The sequence below is a fragment of the Camelus dromedarius genome, chromosome 3 (assembly GCF_036321535.1).
Source record: "Camelus dromedarius isolate mCamDro1 chromosome 3, mCamDro1.pat, whole genome shotgun sequence".
Taxonomy (NCBI): Eukaryota; Metazoa; Chordata; class Mammalia; order Artiodactyla; family Camelidae; genus Camelus; species Camelus dromedarius.
In genome coordinates, this window is record NC_087438.1 from 79378840 (window position 1) to 79403023 (window position 24184).

Below are 24184 nucleotides of genomic sequence, written 5' to 3' on the forward strand. Positions count from 1 at the left end.
TCCTGTCAAAAAAGATGAGAAAGCCTGTCCTTGTTATGGATTAAGTTAATGATTCAAAAGGAGAAGGCCTATACAACTGAATGTTCCAATTTTTGCCTGGAGTTTAGAAATTATGGCCAGTGTATTTCCTGGACCCATTAAAACTTATATTAGGAAACTTACATATAAGAAAAAGGAAAGTACTACTTAGATATTATAATTTAAAAGTGGTAGAAATAAATTTATAAAACTCACCTTCATAGTAATATATTTATAATATACTTCTGATACTTCGTATCAAACTCAGTTAAAAAACAAGTTAAAAACAGCCCTTCTCCCATGCATCTCACAACAAAAGCTTTCCCATACCTTTAGTTTCTGTGGTCTTTACTGGAAAAAAAATTTAGAATAAACTGTACAAGAATCATCTCTGATTTTTACATAGAAGTATTAATAATAAAGGCTATCTCTTGAGTTCTGACCATAAATTACCATAGGTGTTTTTGAGACAGCAGTTCACCATCACACACATTAATCAATCAGGTACTGAGTTAATAAGAATACACTAGTGTTTGGTGCAAATTTAATTTTATTAAACCTTACAATGAATGTTGTGGCAAATCATTTTCCATTGTGTGACAATTTATTGGCTGGCATCTGAATACAGTACTTTTTGGGAAAAATACACAATGGGAATTGACAAAAGGGAGAGAAACTAGTTGTTCAGTGATATATGAGGGCAAAAAAAAAAAAATCCAATTAATTTAAGTTTCCTTAGTATCTGACTCTAAAATGGTTCAAGTTCCAAGCAGTAATGCTGCTGTTACAGTGCACAAGAATATGGTTATTATTTCATCTGGCCCTGGCAATTCTGAGAAAATTCAACCTCAGGTTTCTGCTGGGCAGTATGATTTTAAAGAGCTACTTTTTCAAATATAACCTAAACAATTTTCCCAAGTCACAGTAGACGGGGGTCTCTAAAACATTATACATTAAGGTGGTCACTTTACAAGTGAGCAACCACTTAACTTCAAAATAATGGGCACCAAATTACCTTTTGCTGATTTGGGCTTATATCCCTGTCAGATTTATGGATAAGAAAACCACTATTTTTGGAATCTATAATCCACTTGTCTTTATAAATTAGACTGGTATCTAATCTGAGTAAAATGACCATTACTTTTACAGAAATGATCAAGAGTGGAACATCTAAAATCCAGCAGGCCTTAACAGGGCATTTTTATAGAAATGTAATCTAAACTTACACATTAGCTCCAGCCAACATTACCATGCTACAGTGTGCAGTTTAGTTTGTCTCAAATGAGTACAATTGGTATTAAATTATTCATCTGTGGTTTAAAAAAACACAAATTAAAAGAAATTTTTTGAGAATACTTTCTGACAAAGGCCTTAAACAGTGTCTGAGGTCACATTTATTAACCAACTTCCTCTAAAATAAAATAGACAATTTTAAGCTAGTAAACTAACTGATTTTTCAAGAGCTCCTAATGGCATTTGGGGAGATGGCAAACAGAGAAGGATTGTACCCTAATGGATATAAGGCATTTCAGTTCTCAAGACTGAAGAATAATTCTAAGTTATTTATATTCAATGGTGGGAAAATTCTATGGAAAGAAATCCTTGTTTTATACTAGAGTTGTACAATTCAAATTCACCTGTAAAAGAGTGTGAGATGTGCCTTACTATAGGAGCATGTAAACTCTCCTATCCCCTCCCCCCCAAAGAGGAAGGAATATTAAATGACATAAAATCCAATTGCTTATCTTTCACCCCAAAATTATTGAGATCAATTAATGTAGATTTACTGTACTTGCAAAGTTTTCCTTTAAAAAAAAGTAGCTCATGCATATATAATTTTCATACCACAAGTTAGAGGCAAAATGATTTCAAAAACTGATGTCTGATATTTCTAGAATATTTGTCCAAATCACAAATTATTTTTAATATACACAGTAGTTCAAATATTTCATCAAATTTGCCCATAGTAAATAAGATATTAAAATTTCTTCATCAAAAGGTTGGAGAGCAACCATTTATATCCAAACCACCTTTTTCAATGGTGAAATTAAATTTACAACCTAGTAAAATGAATAAGGATATCTTTTAAAAAATTAAACCTCAATGATTTAGACAGAATGTAAGTCTAATGCTTTTTTGTTTATTCACTATTCTTCATTATAAGTTTTTTTACTGAATAAACATGAAATAAACCTAATGTGACTGTTTGCAATGACGACTCCTTAAATACCACTACATCAACCCTCAGAATAAAATGTCAGCACAAAAATTCGAGTGATCCAGCTCATTAAACTCACAGGTAAACTGAGTTTTCCTCAAACCAATAAGGAGCTTTTTATTCAGAACAATTTCATTAAGACATTTGCAGGGCAAATATGCCATCATAAGTTTTATTCTGAGTAACAATAAAGTGCTGAATGATAATTACCTGAATCTTTTTTTAGTACTTTTCACTTATCTTTTCTTAAGTTAAAAGAGCCCTTTCTGTGGCATTAGCAAAGCTGTTAAAAAAAAAAAAAATCCAAAAAAGAAGGGAGGGAGGGAACGAAAGAAGGAGAGAGGGAGAGACAGAGAGAGAGAGAGAGATACAAAAAGAAAGAAAGAAAGAGAGAAAAGCTAAGTTTCAGTTAAGGGAAGAGGAAGCACTGCAACCTTTCGTATTTAATTATGGTGACAAATAACTGAGACCAAAGTAATTCATGCAAGTTATCTTTAAAGGTATACTTAAGCTTGAAGAAAGAAAGAACACTGTTACTGACCTTTGATACTATGGCAATAAATTGCATACTAAAATACCTTAATTATCCTAGATGCCTAGATCTGGCTTGGCAAGCATCATGCCACTGACATGCTTTAGCTCTTTTTGTAACTAAAAATAATTTGCAGTTCAATTACTGAATATTTCAATGTGACTCATTAAGCTGTGTGATAAACTTTGAGGTTAAATTTAAGCAAATTCTCTACACCTAATCACATCATCAGCACAAGCAGGACAACGCTGGCGCAGCATGAAAGGTGGGTCACTTTATAAAGATTCTTCCTTTTACTGCATGATATATTAAGATGACAGACCTAAATTTCAACTGGGTTAATGAGTTAGAATAGATTTGTTTCCCAAATTTAGCACACAATCGTTTCAGTGGATTAGAGAAAGAAACCTCAGATATAAAGTAAAAAAAAAAAAAAAAAAAACCGAAAAGCTTGAGCTCTGGTAGCTAACTGGTAGCTCAAAAAATTGTCATGCTACAAGAGTACTTTCATAAAATGAACTTTGTAACATACTTAAAAGTATTTTGAGTTGAAGTTGACCAATTGCTGCATAGAAAATATGCTAACATACAACAGTCAAGTTTAAGCCGGTGCATAGAGAAGATAAAGCACTTATGGTAACTGCAAATGGTAACAAGTTCAAAAAGTCTATACAACCTAACATGGGGAAAAAAGTTGGTAAGTAGAAATGGTTAGGTTAAAAATAAAGTGGAAACAGGAAAGAAGCTTGGAGAAGAGAGGGAAGAAGCAGAAAAAAGACCTTCGGTTGTATAAAATTCACAAACCAGAAAAGTATAAAGACACCACTGAAAAATGGTTAACTATGTCCCAAACACCCAACAGCAAACAAAACCATAATGGATAAGCCTTTGGCAGACAATTTTAGAAATCTGAATATGACATTACATTTCTCAATAATTCACAAACAATATATTATATGGTATATTTATATTAAATACTGGGAAACCAATCCTGTAAATCTGATGCTTATACTGCTTTAGCCAACGAGAGCACGATGAGATCAAGCTAAATGAATGCTGGTGTCATCACAACAGTGCTCATTTATGAAACAACTGTTACCAATCCGTGCTTTAACAGTGCTAAAACACAGTCAAATTATCATCTATGAAGTGAAACGAAGGTCTCTAGCTTTTCTGGAATATGCCCTTTATAATATATTCTATGATTCACTATAACACGAGCAGCAAGACACTGCAATGTGGTATGATTTATGGGCTGGATCAAATTCTTAGCTATTTCCTTCTCGTCCAGCAAGTCACTAGCAGTTTGTTTGTGCAAGTTTGTGGCATCAAAATGTGCACCTGATTTAATAAGAAGATTCATGATGTCTGGGTGGTTGTTCAGAGCAGCGATATGGAGGGGACTGTTGTCATCAGAGTCTCTGACATTCACATCGGCACCACATTCTATCAGTATTGCAGTAACTTGCAGAGATGGAAATTTACAAACAGGGTACCGCCCTACACATGTAGTATTCTTGTCCACGGCCAGATGAAGAGGGCTGAAGTTATTCTTTCCCCTTGGATGCAGCTTAAGAAACCTGTATATAGTTTGCTTTTTGAAATGGTCCTGTTCTAGAGTACAAGGAACTTTTTCTAACAAGCAAATCAAGTGCAAAATGATGGAAAGAGCCTTATTTAACTGTAACGGGTCAGCTGGACACTGAGTTTGTTTGATAGCTCGCTCTATTTCAAGGACACTTTTGCACAGTATGCCCATAAGATCATCAAATGTAACAGTGGTACCCAGCAGGCCTTTAGCCCTATCCTGTAGCATAAAAGAGAACAGTTCTGCAAAAGATAGTAAGCTGCTGGCGGTCATTGGGCTTAGAGGGTCCAAATTGTTCTGCTGCATATCCAGAGCATACTTCCATAGGTTGATGCAACGTTTGAAATTCCCAGAGTCTGCATAGACAGCGCCTCTATATCTAATATAGTAAGAGGTATCAGGATGAGAAGGACCAAGAATACGTTCTCTAATTAATAGTGCCTGCATTCTCATCTCATCGGGATCAGCAATAAGACCTTCTAGCTCTTCTGCACTGTTTACCTCCTTGGCATAATCATAAGCCATTATTAGTGTCTGCGGTACTGGTTTGCTAATTATATTAGTCCTATCACTGTACCTCATGTTCATTGCCTTTTTCCAATATTTCAGAGCCCCAAGGAGATCTCTTTTTTTGTCTACAAACGTAGCTCCCAGAAGCTCTAGAGCGTTGATCCGTTCTGTCTTGCTCGTCTGGGCATGGTGGGTCAGAAAATCCACAATATTTGTGTGACCAGTCACACTTGCTGAAAGAAGAGGAGTCATTCCATAACCATCCTTTTCCATCTTGGCACAATACATAAGAAGCATCTTCATGATGTCCAGACTTCCAGATTCTGCGCAATCATGCAAGGCAGTATTACCTTAAGGAGGAGGGAAAAAAGAGGTAATATATTTTGAGGGACCAAGGTACAATGTAATACGTATGTGTACTTTAGAATCTAAAGAAAAGCTGGCAACTCCAAGCAACCCTCAATGGGACATAACTTTAATTTGATTACAAATAAGAAAAAATGATCCCCAGCACAAAACTAGTATCTGAAACACAACAGGGGAAAAACACATTGGTTAAATTTTTTTGAATAAATGAAATTATTAAATTAGGCATGAAAAAATATTCAAAGTCACTAAATGAAATTCAAAATTAATCCATGGCCTGTTCATATTTTTCAATGATGTTTTCAAGTGTATATTCTACAACTAAAAACTGATGAAATGAAGTTAACCAGCTATTTACAGTTTTGCTGACAGTCACTTAACTTTCTGGGTCAGATTTCACATTTATAAATAAAAAATCTAGTCTGTAATATCTAATATTCTCCAATTTGATTCTAATAGTCACAAATTATTTTTTTAGTATTTCTGATTACCAAGTGAACTTCACTTGTTTGAGTCAAAATTCTTGGTAACAAAGTACTTTCTTCAAAAAGCTCCCATAAGAAAAACAAGACCAATGAAATCTAAAAATATGTGGGTGGTTCCATACGAACTTTAAAAGGAGACATGTGAAGTGTCCTTTCATAATGGATTATTTCCCATTGTAATTTAATTTTCTTAAACATTCTTTTTAGATGTACTAAATGTTCTAACACTGTCCTGTTCTTCCCACACATGGATTAAAACTGACAATAGGCACTGGCACATCAGTAAAAGTCTGTATGGGAGGAACAGACTAAGATTTTTTTTTTTAACTGAATTATAGTGAGTTTACAGTGTTGTGTCAATTTCTGGTGGACAGCACAGTTTTTCAGTCACACATGAATATACATTTATTCGTTTTCATATTCTTTTTCACTGTGAGCTACTACAAGATCTTGAATATATTTCCCTGTGCTATACAGTATAAACTTGTTTATCTATTCTATATATACCTATATATAGGTATCTATATAGTATCTATATATATATAGTATCTATAAATCTCGATCTCCTAGTCTGTCCCTACCCGCCCTCCTCCCCTCTGGCAACCACAAGTTTGTATTTTGTGCCTGTGAGTCTGTTTCTGTTTTATATTTAAGTTCACTTGTCTTTTTTGTATTTTTAAGATTCCACATATGAGTGATATCATATGGTATTTTTCTTTCTCTTTCTGGCTAACTTCATTTAGAATGACGTTCTCCAGGGACATCCATGTTGCTGTAAATGGCGTTATGTTGTCATTTTTATGGCTGAAGAGTATTCCATTGGAACAGACTAAGATATTATAACCACTCGAATTATTTCAGCTACCTAAGTTTAATGACAAACAACCTACTAATTATCAAAACAAATCATCAGTGCAGACCTTTGATATTACATACAATGTTTACAGAAAATTTCAGCAGTGAGTCATTTTAGGCATGGTATGGAAAAGAACTAACACAGCTGGCTGAGACAGCTACCCTTAGAAACACTCGCTTGCAAGGATGGCCCTTGTCTGGCATCTGGAAATTTGTCTGGTAAACAGTTTCAAGACATAAAACTTTTCCTAAATTACAAAGGTGGCTTTTATGCTGACTTCCTGTGGGAGTCTGGAATTTTTGATATGTGCTCAGCAAAGGATGCCAATATGACCAAGCACCCAATAAAAACCTGGGCACTGACTCTAATGGGTTTCACTCGGCAGGAACATTGCACACATGCATTTATGTTGCTAGGGGAAGACTGAACTCTATGTGGCCTCTCATGGGAAGGACAGAGCTTAAGAAAGCCAGCACAAAGATTCCTTTAGACCCCACCTATGCCTTTCCCCTTATGATCCAGCTGCATGTCCTTATTATATCACGGTAATAAATCCTAGCCGTGAATACAAGCCGTACGCTGAGCTATCTGTAAACGTGGAAGTGGACTTGGGGACCCTTGACACAGCATGTGTACTAGAAAGTGGCTTAAATCCGAATACTTCACATAACAAATCTATAACTAAAACTCTAAAAAAGCACAAGTTATAATACATTAGGACTTTACTCTCTTCACAAGTTTATCCTGTTCATTAGTCTTCCATGATATCTACAGAAATTACATGAAAAAAATCTGGATATGTTTATTCTGATCTAGGATTTCAATGGTCTACAATGGAATAGTGTCTGACTGAATGTTTTAGCTATGTGTATGGTAACCAAGCACTCAGAGAGCCCAGGACTTCTGACTACTAATGTTCATTTGCTCAAAATAGTTTTAATTAAACATGACCTCTACTATTTTTAAAACTCATTGGAATTAAGGATCCCTAATATTCCCATTTTCTCTAAGAAATAGACAATAGAAATATAAAGAGAAGGCTTAGATGGCATTCTTCTCTATTCAGAGTAACAAAATCAAGAATAAGAATGCAGCAAAGGCTAGTTTTTTAATTAACTGAATTGCTATATTGGAAAAATATAGAATATATATATATTTTGAATACACCATATACTGAAAAAATGATGTTTTTAAAAAAAAAGTAATAAGGAAGACTCTCATATCTAGTAATGGCAGAGGTAATAGGATCACTCTCCCATTAAGAACTAGAAAAGTTGAAAGATGTATTTTAAAAAATCTGTATGACAGCATGTAAGAGCTCACAAGGGGACAACATCTAAGAGAAGAAAGAAAATTAGGTAAATAAAGCCCAGAATTTGGGGATGCTTCCCCCAGTGACCTCTACTGTGGAAGAGGCAGCTGAAAAACAGGGCAGAGCTCTCGACACCCTTGCACAGCTAGAGCAGAACACTGGAGTCCAGAGACCGTCAGGGAGGGAACTCTGAAGTCCCCCTACACTTTAGGTTACAGCTCTGAAGGGTTGCCCTATAGGAGTCAGGTGAACTGCAAATACACCAGCCATCATAGGAATTGAAAATGCAGTTTAAAATCATCTTGATATTGAAAAGTAATCCAAGACTTGTATATATAATCAAAAGCCAGAAACAGAAACAAATACTATTTAGAGGAAGGTATTATCATACTAGGACTCAAATTATTTTTATATATTCTTCATATATAATGTTTGGTATCCAATAAAAAATAATGGACAAAAAGAAAGCAAGGAATCACAACACAAAAACCAGGAGAAATAAGAGATAAGAGAAAATGCCAACAGAAGATCCAGGTAACACACTTATCAGACACAGACTTTAAAATAACAATTATGCTTAGAATAGTCGAAGAGATTAAAGAAACAACTTTGAGAATTAGACAGAAAACTGGAAACTACAAAAAAGAACCAAGTGGACATTCTAGAACTGAAAAAGTCATTAAAGAGTGGCTCTAAAAGCAGACTACACATAGCTGAATAGAGAATTAGTGAACTAGAAAACAAATCTGATAGGAATACACAGAAAGAAGCATAAAGGTGAAAGGATGGAAAAGCAGGAGACTGTAAGAGACTGGGGAAATGTCAGAAGGGTTAACATACTTCAAACCAGAATTTTAGAGGAAGAAAATGGGCTCAAAGCAATATTGAAAGAGATAAAAGTCTGAGAATTTTCTGAAGCTGATGGAGGATTAAACCATAAATTTAGTAAGTTTTACAAATAAGGATAGATAAAAACAAAGTCATATTGAGGCACACTACAGCGAAGCTGCTGAAAACTAAGGACAAAAGAAAAACCTTAAAACCAGAGAATAGGTGGAAATGACCTGCAAAAGAGCAACAATTAGACTGATAGCAAAGTTCTCATCATAAACAAAAGAAGCCAGGAGACAACAAAATGACATCTTTAAAGCAGTAAAGGAAAATAACTGCCAATTTAGAATTCTGTGCAGTTAAGGACCATTTCAGGTGAGAAAGAGAAAAAACTAAGACATTTTTTACCAGCAGATCTAAACACTACAGGGTATTCTTTAGGCAGAAGGAAAATGAGCCACATGGAAGCCTGAAGATGTGGGCAAAACACTGACAAAATTTGTGAGAAATCTAAATAAATATTGAGTTTAAAAATAATGTCTTGTGAGGCTTGAAACACATATGGAAGAAAAAAGCTTGACAGCAATAACATAAAAGTAAGGAGGGTAACTGGAGTTAAGATTTCTGCACTGCTTGGAAAGAGGTAAAATTAGAAATTTATGTTAGCCTTTGATAGGACAAAGTAGTACTATCTAGAGTAGCCACTAAAGTAATAGAGGATATGCATGCATATAATTCCTACATAGTCTCTAATACAGAGAAAATCTGGAAAAGTGAAAAATAATCCAATCAATGACAAAAAGGAGATACAAAGAACATAAAATAGATAGGACAAAAAAAATCTGTAAGTAACTTGGAGATGAAAACAGAAATATATAAGTAGTTATACTCAATACAAGCCAACTAAATGTTCCCATTAAAAGACAAAAACTATCAGACTGGAAATACAAACACAGAAAAAGGCTGAAGTGAAAAGATGAAAAAATACATATATCTTATGCAAAAACTAACCACAAGGAAGCTGTCTTATTAAATGTTAGCACAGCATTTTCCCCCTAAATTTTATTAACTACTGCCCTTTTGTAATCTCATATTGATAAATATGCAAAGTAGAGAAGAAAAACTTCTTCTACAAACAGACTCCAGAGAAATTAGTAGTAAAATATAAACTCATGTCTCCCAACTGCCATTTCAGTATACCGCTCATTTCTAAGGTTATATTTTAAATGCTAGTCATACTGCACTGCAATAAGTTATTTCTAATATAAACCCAACTTCATAATAAAACTCCCACCACTCATATTATTTTCCAACTCAAAAGCTTTCATGCTCCCTCTAAGCAAACAGCTGAAGATCTTTTAAAACCTCTACAGCATTGATTCTCAAAGCACTATCTCTGTGAGGATGAGAAAGCAATAAGGAAAGAAATGTTTTAAAAGGCACGTTATGCGAAGTAAAGCTTAATCTTGGTAGTGGGAGATACACTATGGGAAATGGATTTTTAAAAACTAAAAACTATTTCCTTACCCTACCTCTCCAGTGTCACTTCTCGTCATCTCCAGGATTACTGCTGCTCTGTAAAGCTAGCCCTGGAGCCAGCAAAATTTTTCTGTAAAGGGCTAGATAGTATTTTAAGGCTTTGCAGGCCATAAGGTCTCTGTTGTAATCACTCAACTCTGCCATATAACAAAAAGTAACCATAGTCAATCCATTAAATTAACTGACATGGCTGTTTTCCAACAAAATACGGCTTTCGTGTAATTTTAACATGTCATGAAACATTATTCATTTGATTCTTTTTTCAACCATTAAAAAGTACAAAAACCATTTCTTGGCTCTCAGGCAGTACAAAAACAGGGGGTGAGGAGTATTTGACCTCTGGGCCAGTTTGCCAGCACCTAATCCAGTCCAGAAGGCATTATCAATACTTGCCATACACAAGGCAGAGAAACTGCTTATGCTTCATGTCTAAACTAAGTTTCCTCTCTCAGCACCAGGAATAGTGCTGCTTACTTCCACCTCCATGCCTCTTCTCTTCATTTTCCTGTAAAATACTGCCTTTTTTCTACTTTTTAAATTTCTTGTCCTTCAAGTTTCACCAGAAATTTCAGCAACTCAAAGAGGCCTTCTTGGTCATATCATGTCAATTTATCATTTTGAGAATGCCTGGTGAATGCATGTTTCACTCATCCTGAGTACTCATATTATATCAACTATCATAATCTTATGTAATAACTTATATAATATAATGTTACTGCTTTGCAAATAAGTTTTCTTACCTAAACTGTCTGTTTCTAAAGTATACAGAGCCTGCGTTATATTTCCTTTGTATACCAGATAGCAGTTGGCATACTGTCAAAAAGCTAAGGTAGATTCTTACATTTTTAATATCTGACATCACAAAAAGTGATTCAAATAAGGACAAAATAGCTTTAAAAAGTAAAATCTTTGGAAGAAGGGTATTGTTTTAATTATTCTAACAAGTTAAGTATATAACCACCATACTATGTCATGCCTCCAAGTCTCTTTACATAGCATATTTTGATAAAGTTGTAATCAGTACACATACAACTGTTTCCTACTTTTCACCTACATTTTACATGAACACTTTCCGGTTGATGGATATCGCACTGCTTCAGAATTGTCACTATTAAAATTAATGCCTAAAAAAACTTTACGGACAGGTAACAGACCAGCGACTGCCAGAGGGTGGGTGCTGGGAGAGTAACTGACACCAAGGGGCATACAGGAACTCTTCACTCCATCTTTATTGTAGTGGTAGTTAAATTACAGTTTGTTTTTCAAAACTTAGAGAACTACAAAGGATGGATTTTATTGTATGTAAAGTATACCGCAATAAACAAATAACTTGAACTTTCACCATAAAGCCAGTAAGAGTGATTATGTAGTATCTATGTAGTTCATGTAGACCCTGCGCACGAACATGACACAATGACCAAAATGTAGGTGAAAAGTAGGAAACAGTTGTATGTGTACTGATTACAACTTTATCAAAATATACTATGTAATGAGATCCACAGAAGAATTTGTACATGAATATTCACAGCAGCATTAGTCCTAATAGCCAAAAAGTTGAAACAACCTAAACGCCCATCAACTTATGAATGGATAAATGTGGTATATCTACAGCAGTAAAAAAAAAAAAAATAAAGCACTGATGCTACAAAACAGATGACTCTTAAAAACATTATGCTAAGTGAAATAAGCAAGTCAAGAAAGACTACATTATGATTCCACTTATATGCAATGTCCAGAGCAGGCAAATTTATAAAGACAGATCAGTGGTTGCCTACGACTAGTGCATCTGCAGAAAGGAGAGGAGAATGGGAGTGACTACTAATGGGTATGGGGTTTTTTTTGGGGGGGGGCAGGGGAGGATGGTGATGAAAAGGTAATTATGGTGGTTGTTGTACAAATCTGTGACCATACTAAAAACCAAAGATTATGCACATTTTAAAAGGGTGACTAGTGGCGGGGAGGGTGTAGCTAAGTGGTAGAGCACGTGTCTAGCAAGCCCGAGGCCCTGGGTTCATTCCCCAGTCCCTCCATTTAAATAAATAAATAAATGAATACAACCTAATTACTTCCTCCTCCCTCCCAAAAAAGTATACAGTGCTCTATGTCAATTGTCTCATTAAAACTGGAAGGAAAAAGAAAATTCTTAAAGGGTCATTGGCGAAGTGGAGGGTATAGCTCAGTGGTAGAGTTCATGCTTAGCATGCAGGAGGTCCTGGGTTCAATGCACAGTACCTCCACTAAAAAGAATACATAAATAAACCTAATTATCTGCCCACAACCAAAAAAAGAAAATTAAATTAAAGAAAAACACCTCTATTTATTGCAACTATCACGAAAAAAATTTTTAATTAAAAAATAAAAAATTAAAAGGGTGAATGGTATGTGATGTCTCAAAGCTGTTCTAAAATCAAAGTACTCGTGTTTTTGGTAAAAGTATAAGTTTTGACTGATAGAAGCTGAAATTAAAAGGTCTTTTTTAACAGATTTGTCTGTAAATGCACAGAAACAGTTCTCATCTCTCCTCTTTAGCCTGGTTTGCTTGGCATCCACTCTCCAACTTTGCAGCTGGGCTGAGTTTTTGAGAGGTCCACCTGTAAAGATGGGCAGGTATGCGGTTCAACTGCACAACAATGCTGATTCCAAGCATTTTATTTCTGGAAAAGGTAAATGGTATGTGTTAAGGGAGGAGGCGAGAAGGGGTAGAGAGGAACACTTTAGGATACCAAAGGAGTACTAGAAGTTTCCTCTGCTCACAATGTTTCCCTTCCCCATATTTATTCCAACACCAGAGATACTCAAGGACAGGAGTTTGAATATGTAAACTAAAAAAAAAAACAAAAACTGCAGTATACTGTATATATGTATCGACATGCAATATAATGTGTATGTGCAGTCAAACTGTAATAATTCTACCTAATAAAACTGAAAAAGGAGGGAAAAAAATAAAGACGTACATTTTATAGGCATAATAAGCAGCATCAATACCCGGCAGCTCTAACTGAGCAAGTTAAAAATGAGGTCATTAAGGTGGACCCCAACTCAGTATGAGTAGTATCCTTATAAAAAGGGAAAATTTGGTGACAGGCACTCCTACAGGGAGAACATCATAGGAACATGACAACCATCTACAAGCCAAGCAGAGAGGCCTAAAACAGATCCTTTTCTCAGCTTTCAGAAGGAACCAGGACTTAGGACTTGTAGCCTCTAGAACTGTGAGACAATGAATTTCTGTTTTTTTAAGACATTCAATTGATAGTATCTTGTTATGGCAGCCCTAGCAAACTAATTAAAAAAAAAACCCTTATTTAAAAAAAAAAGAAAAAAGAAAAAAAGAAAGGACAGGAGTTTGAAAAAAGGAATAAAAAATAGAATAAAAAAACTAACTGTATCAAGATTACCATGTGCCCTCCCTTCATTAATTCTTTGTATAAGGCACTGAGTTACGAGCACAGAGAAATTTAACAATACAGGTCTTTGAGCTCACGACAAAGTTAAATGCTAAAAAAGGCATAAGATGCATTTTTATGACTAGCAGGGGGTGAGGACCTGCCTTAAAATGGGTCTTGATAGTAAACAGAATTTTCAAAGCTAAGACCTGAGCTAAGGGATCAGAATTAAAATCAACTAATATTAGTATAGTTTGACGAAAATTACAAGATGTAAAAGTCGATGAAAACATTCACATTACAATTCAGACTTACATTCTAGTTCAGACTCTATTCAACTGTAGTTCTCCCCAAAGAGGGAAGAAAGAGGAAGAGAGATGTTTTAGTCAAATTTGCATCCATGTGACTTTTTTACTGGGGCCTCTCCCCAGCTCTTCCACCTCTGTCTTCCTTCACGTACATTCCTGATGTCTCAGAAGCATAAATCTCTACAATGCCAAGAGCTTTCTGAATTTTGTTTTAAACAAAGTTAATGAATCAACGTGCTTAAAATCTCATAAAGATGAACTCAGCGAGGGAACCACATGTACTCAAAGGTCAGTAAGTACAACTTAACCTCTGCCTTAAGTTTGTGCTGCTATGCATGACTCTGAAATAGCAGTGGTGTTCAGGATCTACTTGTTTTCACCAACTGCAGTTCGATTTTGTGACGATTCACAGTTCAAACTCCAATCTTCAGGGATAGAGGAACACAATGGATATTTCTCTGCTGCGCTGAATTCACACATCATCTACAGCTTACCTCCTCCAAGCAGGATACCAAGTTTTCCTGAAAATATAGAGAAGTGTGCAGGGGACACAAGAGGGAAAAGAATGAACAAGAAACAATGTGTAGGAGCAACTTTATCTGTGATTAAAATGTTAATGAATTCAACTAATAAGTTATTTAAAAAGTATTATTAAATCAAAATAAATACAGAATGTTACGGAGTAGAAAGAAATTTTAAATCTCTCTTTTTCACTCTTCTCTGCCAGTACGTGTGTTGTGAGGTAACCAAGAGCTGAGCAAGAGTTCTCAAAGAAGAAAAAGAGAACTTCAGCTTCCTACACTCTCAGTCCTGAAGTACACAAATAACCTAGCTATGTGACAACAGTCATTATCTTTGTCTATTATCTTAATATCAACCATTCTTAATTTACAGTGGAGTTTTTTTTATGAAATTCCTTTGGATTTACAGTGGGTAAAAAGTTTTATTTTGTTTTTAACATTTTCTTGACTGAAATACATCTATACTGCAAACTGCCTATACTGTGGGAGAGAAATAATGCCTGGAGTTTGTTCTGAACTACTGCAGAAAACAAAAGAAGTGGGAGAAATATATTTTTTAACATATAATGGCAAATGTGGATAAACACTGAAGCAAGGTGATAAGTATACAGTGGTTCAAAGTATTCTTCTCTCCATTTTCTTCATTTACATGTAAGTTAGAAAATTTCCATAATAAAAAGGCAAATAAACTGCCAGAACTAAGTCTCTGTCAAACCCTTTTAAAGCTAACTACACTTACGTGCCTACATGGATTTCTCCCTTTTCTGAACCCTATAGGGTTCTACCTGTACTACTCATTTTTCACAATTAGTTAACTTTTTACTTCAAGTCTTTATGCATTTATTTCTGTACTGAAAGGACTACAAAACACAGTACTTGTCATCAAGGAGCTTATAATCTTTCCTCTCTTAAATCTGACATACTCATTCAACAAGCTCATTTACCAAATACCCACTGTGGGCCAGATACTCTTTCTAAAGCATGGATACAAACACCAGGTCTCTAGCCTCAAAGAGCTCATAATGTAGTAAAATTAGAATGTAATTAGATGGGTTTCTCTTTCTCCAAAAAAAAAAAAAAAAAAAAAACTCAGTAATTCCTCTGCTGAAAACATTCACTGGCTTACCATTGCATAAAGAATAAAATCACTCATTTACCTGGAAGTCAATGTCCTTTATAATATAGCCCTGAGTGCCCTTTGGTATATACATATGCCTACCTTCCAATTTCTGTACCTTCCTAGCGTACTTATCAGTGTGCCTTATGCTATTTCCTAAGCCTTAAAAATCTGTATCAAATCCCTTCTGCAGATCTCAACTTTAGCAATCCTTTCAAAGCCCATTTAATTTCTCCATGAAATCTTTCCAGTCAATACACTCTTCCAAAATCCTACAGAATGAATTTACACCATTCCTTTAGCAGCAAACATTATGTGCTGTATCTTTTCATAGCCTCCACAATGTCCAACAGTGCCTTGCCTACAGAGAATGCACAGGAATTTACTTAATTACCTTGGGTATCTAAAATGACCGACCCGTGCGTGAGGATAGTGTGCCCCTGGGGCCAGTATCCCCAATCCCAACTCAGAGCTGTTCTGTCGGTCTACAGTAATCAATCAATCACTTCCAGCTGCTCAATTCCCAGTTGAATTTGGGTGTAAAAGCAAAATTGAAGGGTTTAAGTAACTTTTCCACGGATCTGCAAAGTCCTGTTCTGAGTCAAAACAAAAACAAATAAAACCACTAAAACAAAAAAGAACCAAAGAAAGCCAAAGATGACTATAACCATGAAGTAGTGAGATCAGTGTGACAGCTCTAAGACGGGCTTGTCTAATCACTTCTGATTTGCAGTCTATAGTTTTAAGTGACAACCAACTCTACAGTCTCAAAAATCAATTGTTCTGTTGAACTGGAGAAGCATTTCTAAATATGTTTTTCTCTCCTTTTTGAATGGCACAGGGAAAAAGGGAACTCACTGTTCCCGCACGTAATGAGTTAGTTGGGGATAAAGTATTTCCAAAATCTAAGAGAAGAAAGCACTACTGTTGCACTTACCATATTGTGGTTTAAGTATTTGCTCATGGTCTCTCCAATCAAACCATGAGCTCCCAAGAGCAGGGAATCAACGACTGGATATCCTGTTTTACTCATCTTTGTCTATCCTAAGTCTAACAGCCTGGCACACGCAAGGGACTCAATAAGTGCTCTCTCAATTAATGAATGAATTCCACCTCAGGTTAAAACATGTTCAAAATGCCAACAGCCTGTTAAAATGTAATGGAAAGAGGTTAAATAATATATTCAAATGCCAACTGCCTGTTAAAAAGTAATGGAACATAGAAGCTACATGCATTTTATATTTAAGCAGAGCAAGCATAATCTACTGGTATTTTCTTTCTTCAGAACCATTTCCAACAGCCAACATGTAAAATTTCCACTGAAATTATTCCATTTCATCCCTAGTCTGAATCAGTCTTTTCCATTTTTTGGATGGGGGTAAAAATGTGGGGGAAAAGTCCTTCCTTGATACTCTACCAGACCCTTCTCCAGTCTTCTTGCCTCAGTTTCAATTGGTTCCTGTTTCTTCTTTTTAATTACCAGTTAACCCACTAAAAAATCGGAAAAGTCAATGAGATAATTATTACCAAAGAATGGAAGTTTCAGGATCAGAGTGAGGGTGGGGTTCATATGTACTTTAATTTGCTCCCAACATTCATTAAGAATCAGTGTCAATTTAAAAGGCATGATGCAAACGGAAAAGTATTGCACACAAATTGATGTACTATATATACAGTACACATATATGTATTGTATTATATATGTCTATATATAAAATTGAGGCTATATGAAAATAATTTTGGGTATAAAATTGTTTTCTCTCATGTTATGTCTACTTTAAAAAAAAAAAAAGCATAAATACTGATACTGGGGTTAGAAAATGACTATAGAATTAGCCAAAAGAGGAAGCATACACATCCTTTTGTACAAGGCTACATGATGATGGGGTTAAAAGGAACATTATTCTGAAACAGCAAAGATAATCAAGTTCAACACTGTTCACAGTTTATTAGGGAAAAATGCTCACTAAAACAGGTGCTATTTAAAATATAGTTCTTTCACACATTCTATCTCTAGAAGTATAAAAACCAACTTCAAAAAACATAAGGGAAAAGTAGCAGTACTCATCTCTCCAATGGCATGAGTTTAAAACATGCCCCAATTTGACTAAAATACATGAGTTTACCAACAATCATTATTAGGCTGATGAATAAAAAGCCCAAGACAAACAAAAAAAATGCAACAAGCCTAAACCTGCAGCCAAATCTTTTAACTCTTTCTCTTCTAGTTATGATTTCAAAGTATTCCCAATATTGACATGGTCAATTAAGCAGTAATTCATTCTTTTAAAACAAGCATTCTTTAAAAGAATAGTGATTGTTCAAAAAAAAAAAAGTCATGCTGTCCTTTGATCCAACACCTCCCTCAAAGATAATCAGGAACAATGAAAACATTTATAAGAAAGAATGTTTACAGAAACATTTTTATCATTTTATCATAGTGAGAAACCAGAAGCTATGTAGAAGAGTATGCAGCTATAATTAATGATATTAAAGATAACATTTATTAAACTAAAAAAAAAGGTTATAGAAGAGTATATAAAATGAAATTGCACACATAGATCTAAATGCAAAATTCAGTCTTTGGAAGGACTATCTCTAAGTGCTGGAATTTTGTGAGATTTTTTTTTATTTCCTCGGGAGAAAAATTTACAAAAATACCACAATGCACCTGTATCATTTTTATGACAAACTTTTTAAAAATAAAGATTATACTAACTTCAATAAATCTGTCCAGTAACTATGTGCCCCATAAGTGTGTGGTTTAGCCTCTCTGAAAGGCAATCAGACACTCACAATGATAAATGCACACTCACTTTGATTCAGCACTTCCACTTACAGGTACTTATAATACAGCTGTTTTCACACAAGTGTGCAAAGACATACATTTGTCAAGAATATTCACAGCAGCATTGTTTGTTTTAGATGTGATCTAGCTAGCTGTCCATCAACAGAGACTAGATAAACAAACTATGCACACTCATACAATGAAATACTGTGCAGCCATAAAGCAGAATGAGGTAGCTGTGTGTGCTGGAGTTGAATGACATCCAAGATAAAGTTGAAAAAGAAAGAAAGAACAGAATAGTAAATATCAATTAACAGAGAAGAGGGAGAGATATACAGAGAAGTACACTTGTATTTGCACAGACTATCTCCAGGACACCCAAACACTGTATGTAATTGTTGCCAGTGGGTTGGAGGTCTAGGAAAGAGGGGTGATAAGACTTATTTTTCATTGTAAACACTGTAAACCAATTCGTATTGTGTGATTTTTTTTAACCATATATGTATGCTCCTTTTAAGTTTACATAGCTTTTTAAAATTAGTGAATTACTTTGCTGTTGTACAAATAAAAATGTTTAAGGAAAATAATCTTAAGTATCAAAATTATACTATCAAAAAAAGTTGTGCTTAAGGGCTAAAAAAAATCCTAAGCTATGATTTGAAAAATATACACACTCATAAACCCGAGCTCTTCTTCTGGACAAAGATGTTTACACTGTTGCTAGCCAACAAATCCACATCTGTTTAAGCTAGTCCTTGTTTTGTTCTCAGCGCTGCAGCAGTTTAAAAAATGTTTTCTCTCTTGCTATATTTAATACACGTTTTATATAAAAGGATTTTCTATTGGCCACACAGTAAGTAAGGAATAAGGGAACAAAGATTCTCCTTTTCATCGACATTAATCCTTCCAGGTCAGTTTGGCCTAGCCTTCCCTGACAGAATAACAAATGAAATGCCTACCTAAGACAAACAGGACAATGACCCACTAAATATAGTGGTTTCTACTCCAAGATTCTAAAAATAAATAAATAAATAAAACTAAAAAATATACATTACATTGAAATATATTCAAGTAAACACAAGTCTAAGGACTCAGATCAACTGCCGTTAATATGCTCTGTAACTCTGGGGAACCCACTTCCCAAGAATTGGAAGTTACTTCAAATAAGAAGAGAAAATGCTACTTAACACAGTGATAGAGGTCTTTTTTTAAATCACACTTGTTCAGTGTATTATCAAACATCAAAGAAACAATCAACAAGGTTATACTGGAAGGGATACCTAATCAAAACAGGTCTGTCAGTGCTGGCTTACTCAAACCACTGCTTATAAATCATGTACCAAACTTCCTGAAAATAAATGGTAAATACTTAAAAAATTAAAATGAAGAAGATGAACTCACCTTTAACACTTTTTCTGTTAACATCAGCCCCCTTTTCAAGTAAATACTGAGCAATCTCTTTGTGCCCTTTGTAACAGGAGATCATCAAGCATGTATGCCCATGTCGGTTTGACACTTCCAAATCAGCTTTGTGTTCTACAAGGTACTTGACTATTTCCAAATGGCCATCGAAACAGGCAGCCCGGAGAGGAGTTGAATTGGTTAAAGTCGTGTTGTTGACGGACGCTCCATGATTTAACAAAGACTGAACCACCTTCAGATGTCCTGCTGCAGAAGCGGCCCACAAAGGGGGAGCCCCCTCAATGGTTTCGCCATCGAAATTGACCGAGCCCCCGACTTCTATGGAGGCACTGCACTGCTCTAGAAGGAATTCCACCATGTCAAGGTGCCCATACCTGGCGGCCATCAAGAGTGGCGTGGCCCCATTTGTTTTTTCAGAGATCAAGGAGGAAACCTCCTCTTTGGATTTGCTTGCCAACAATTTGGTGAGAAGCCGGAGTTTGCCATCTCGAGCTGCGTTAAATACTGCTGTCTTTAGATCCATTTACGTCCAGTTGCGAGGCTGTGCTTTATTTATCCTTCAAAGCAAAGCTCCGGCTTAACTCTATCGACACCCAGGCAAGAGTTACAGGAACCAAAGTTCAATGTTAACCACCGCACCCCAGAATGAATATAATACCACGGAGAGTCTGTTCTGTTTATTGCCTTCCAACATCTGACAACCTGAGCACCAAACTAGAGAAAGAAAGAAAAGTAGCAGTTTTGAATCTTTCATAGGTAAAGGCAAAAACAACTGTTTTCTTAATTTCTACTCCGGGGGGCGGGAAAGGAGAATACAAAAAGGGACACCCACAGACTCAAATGTGCCGGTGAGAAGCAGTCTCTTTTCTATATACCATCAATGTAAACACTACAGGCAACCGGTTTTCTCGCCTCCTAGCCAAGCTTTGTTCCAGTTTTGCTCTGCACACGCCCAGGGAGAGTACAACCGAAAGAGGCAGGAGACGCGCGGGTGCAGAAATGTTTCTCTTTCTCGCATCTGCAGAGGAGAGCCGGCCAAGGGCGCGAGGCTGGAAGGCCTTGTTGTGGCCAGGATGGCTTTCGAGCAGGAACAAAAAAGGTCGGACCGCACAAACTACGGCCAGCTAACGCCAAAACCCTCACCCGAAAGGTTCGCTTTCCTTTACAACTACTCGAGGCTCTCAGGAAATCCGGCTGCCTTTTAGCTAACTTCGCCCGCCCCATTTTGACCCACGCCAAGGGGTCCGAAGGTTCCCCAAACCACAGTCGCCCCTACACAACCTCCACCTCTTCCAGAAACGGGCAGCCCCCTCCCCAAGCTCCTCGATGGAGCACGACCCCCATCCCCCACCCGCCGCCCCTGGGCCGAGGAGCCTGTGGCCTCCAGCCCGCCGTCCGCCTTCCGCTGCTGGGGGCGCCCTCCTTCCCCTTCCCGCCCAGGCCTCCCCGCGGGCGCCTCAGGCCGCCGCCGCTGCCACTACCTGCCCAGGGGGTAGTCTTCCCAGCCGCCGCTGGCCGCTTGGGCTCGGGCCGCCCCCTTCAAATTGAAACCGTTCTCCGCGCTGCCTCCCGGGCCGCCCTGCTCCGCCTGCGGCCGCACAGCTCCTCCATGCCCCGCGCCTCACAGGAATGAATCCGGCCGCGCCGCTCGCCCCGCCCCGCCACGCCGAGCTGCCTCCCGCCCTCCCAATCTGCGCGGGCTGCAGCGGCTGCCGCGGCGGATGGTGTAATGGGCTGCGGGCCGGGGGCCGGACAAGCCCGAGCACGGCTTCACATCACTGACGCGGCAGCCGCGCCATTGGGCCGGGAGAGGGCGGCGGCCGCCGCGAGCAACCGCCTAGGGGCGGAGAGAGGAGGCCGGCAGGGGCCGGGCGGCGCGGGGGGCGGGGCCGCGAGCCCGGCGGAGGACGCGCCTGCGTGGGGAGCGCCGGGGGCGGGGCTACGCCGGCCAGCGGGGCTACGCCGGGCAGCCGAGGCCGGCGGTCGACGGAGAGGCTGCGGAGACGTCGCGGCGAGGTCCTCACTTCCCAGCTTTCTGGGCGCTCTTTTCGGGGACCTTTGGGTCCCATAGCCATAACCCCCAGAGGCATGGTAACCATTATTACTTTCTCTCACACATAAAGGCTCGCAGACTAGCCTCTTCCTGTTATGGGCCCTGGAATATACCGAACTCGTTTTGAGGTCTCGAAGAGCAAAACAAAAAACACAAGAAACAAATTTGAGAAAAACATTAGCTTTGGAACCTGCCAAACATGACTTTTTTTTTTTTTTAATATGGACTCTAAAAAAATACAAAGCTACAAAGAATGGTAAAACTTAAGAGCAGTATAAGTCAAGAAGGTGGAGTCCTTTACTCTTTCAACAATAAAACTAGGAAATGAAAGCAAGCTGACAGTTAATATAAATGAAAAGAATGACTACTTCGTAAAGCCGAAGATACACTTGTGGTATTCGTGACGTTAACACATGGGATGTATTAACTAGGTTGAAGAAGAGTTTAAATATGTTTGGAGAATAACACCCGTAGTGAATCATGATGAGAAATTTTTTTTTAAATGTAGTTTTCAATCTCCTGAACATTTTATTTTGGAGAATTTAAACCCACACACAGATTCTTGGTACCACAGGGAGACAGTATTAGATTAGATTGATTGTCGACACCCAGCACCATAAATGTCATCATCATTATTCCTTAAAAAGTAATACATCATTAAAGACATTTTATTAAAAATCACAACTTCATTTTTGCATCTTTACTTAGGTTTGTCCAGAAGTTTATGTTGTTTTGTATAACTGAAATAATAGTTTTCATACAACTATATGTTTTGCTTTTCTCCCTTACCATACTCTGAAGATCTCTCGTGTTTTTATAGTCTTAATAATCATTTTTAAGTGGGGCATTATATTCCTCTTAGGCAGTCAATGTATAGGCTCATCACCAGCACCCTAAAACTGAAGTTAAGGTTACTCCCACTGAGAAAATAGAGGACAGAATATAAAGGATGAAAGCAGCCATCAATAAAAATCAGCCTAACCAAGAGGGATTAACTGTTTTATCCCTCCTGTTACCAGTCACCCTTCTATACTCCCAAGGTGTCAGCACCAGTTTACAGTTTCCCAACCAAGGCCTAACCTAAGCTGACCTATCTCTCTTATCAAATGCAATAAGATGATGTAAAAATTTACATCAGTGGTCTTCAAACTGACATGTGCATCCCCCAAGGGATTTTCAAGGGATGGGTACACACTTAGTTTTAAGTTTCTGAGTCTTCAACTTGCATCTATGTTATTTCCTAAAACTGATTTCCTGGTGAAGGAATGCAGTAAGGTGTCTTCCTGTTTCATTTCCCAACTCGTTCACAATAGCCATAGGTTTCCCAAAGTGCAAAAAGATCGTAACTTTCACTCACTGAGAATCTTAAAATGGTGCATTGCTCCAGTGTGTAAAAACCTCAGGCAGCCTTTGTCAGTTCTTTATCAATTTGAAATACTGGGCTGTACTGAGAGAGAGTATACTTTTAATGACTGGGTAGCAAATTCTTTTGCAAGTCAGGTGATTTCCAAATAATTGTTTTCAACAAAGAATGACCTTGAGATTACTAAGTGAGTTAATAAATTGGAAGGAGTTCAAAGAATTGAGTGACATTGTATGACAACACTTCTTATAGCCCCATATACTTATTAATGTAAAAATATTTTCTTTGAATTTATAAAAATGAAAAATTGAGAAAACATTGATTCTAAACTCAGTCTCATTCTTGTTAAGATGTACTATTTAACAACAAATGCATACACTAATTATAAAAAATTATAGGTTTAATAATTTAAAAATGTGTAATATATTTTGTATTGTTTTGAATACTTGACCATTACTAATAAATATAATAATACCTTAATCTGAAAGAAAATGTTCCAGCACACACGGTCATTCAGTCACAGGAAATTTAAAAATTAAATATATTACATTTTCATTGCAGAGAAAAAGAATAGGATGATTAATAAAACATATTCAAATATAAAAATACATTAAATTAAGATACACTCCTGAGGGATGGGGATGTGGAATGGAGTTATAAGTGTGAACAGGAAAATAATTATGTAAAATAAACTGAAGATAAAGAAGAGTTGGTTCATATATTCTTTAAATGGTTGATAATAGGCATAATTGCTACGGTTTTTAGGTTTCATTGGATTCACTTAAAAGAGTGACAATTCTGTTTTAAAATGGCAATTTTTACAGCATGCAGGATGTTACATCCTTTGCAACTGCTTAACTTTTTGACAAAAAAGTTTAGATGTTCACCTGGAAATATGTAGGAGGGTAAATGATATTTCATGTATGTGCATAGAAATATTTGAAGCCTACTGATTTCCTTATCAACTTCCT

At 36.8% G+C, this 24184-nt stretch overlaps 1 protein-coding gene across 1 annotated transcript; it reads right to left on the reverse strand.

Moving 5' to 3' along the window:
- Positions 1-550: 550 nt before the first annotated feature.
- FEM1C (fem-1 homolog C) lies at positions 551-21590 on the reverse strand. The gene is made up of 3 exons (XM_031448844.2): positions 21279-21590; positions 19777-20511; positions 551-5216 (listed from the first exon to the last, which is right to left on the reverse strand). Exons 2-3 carry the CDS (start codon positions 20318-20320, stop codon positions 3907-3909), a joined length of 1854 nt encoding a protein of 617 aa, XP_031304704.1. The 5' UTR covers positions 20321-20511; positions 21279-21590; the 3' UTR covers positions 551-3906.
- Positions 21591-24184: the final 2594 nt, after the last annotated feature.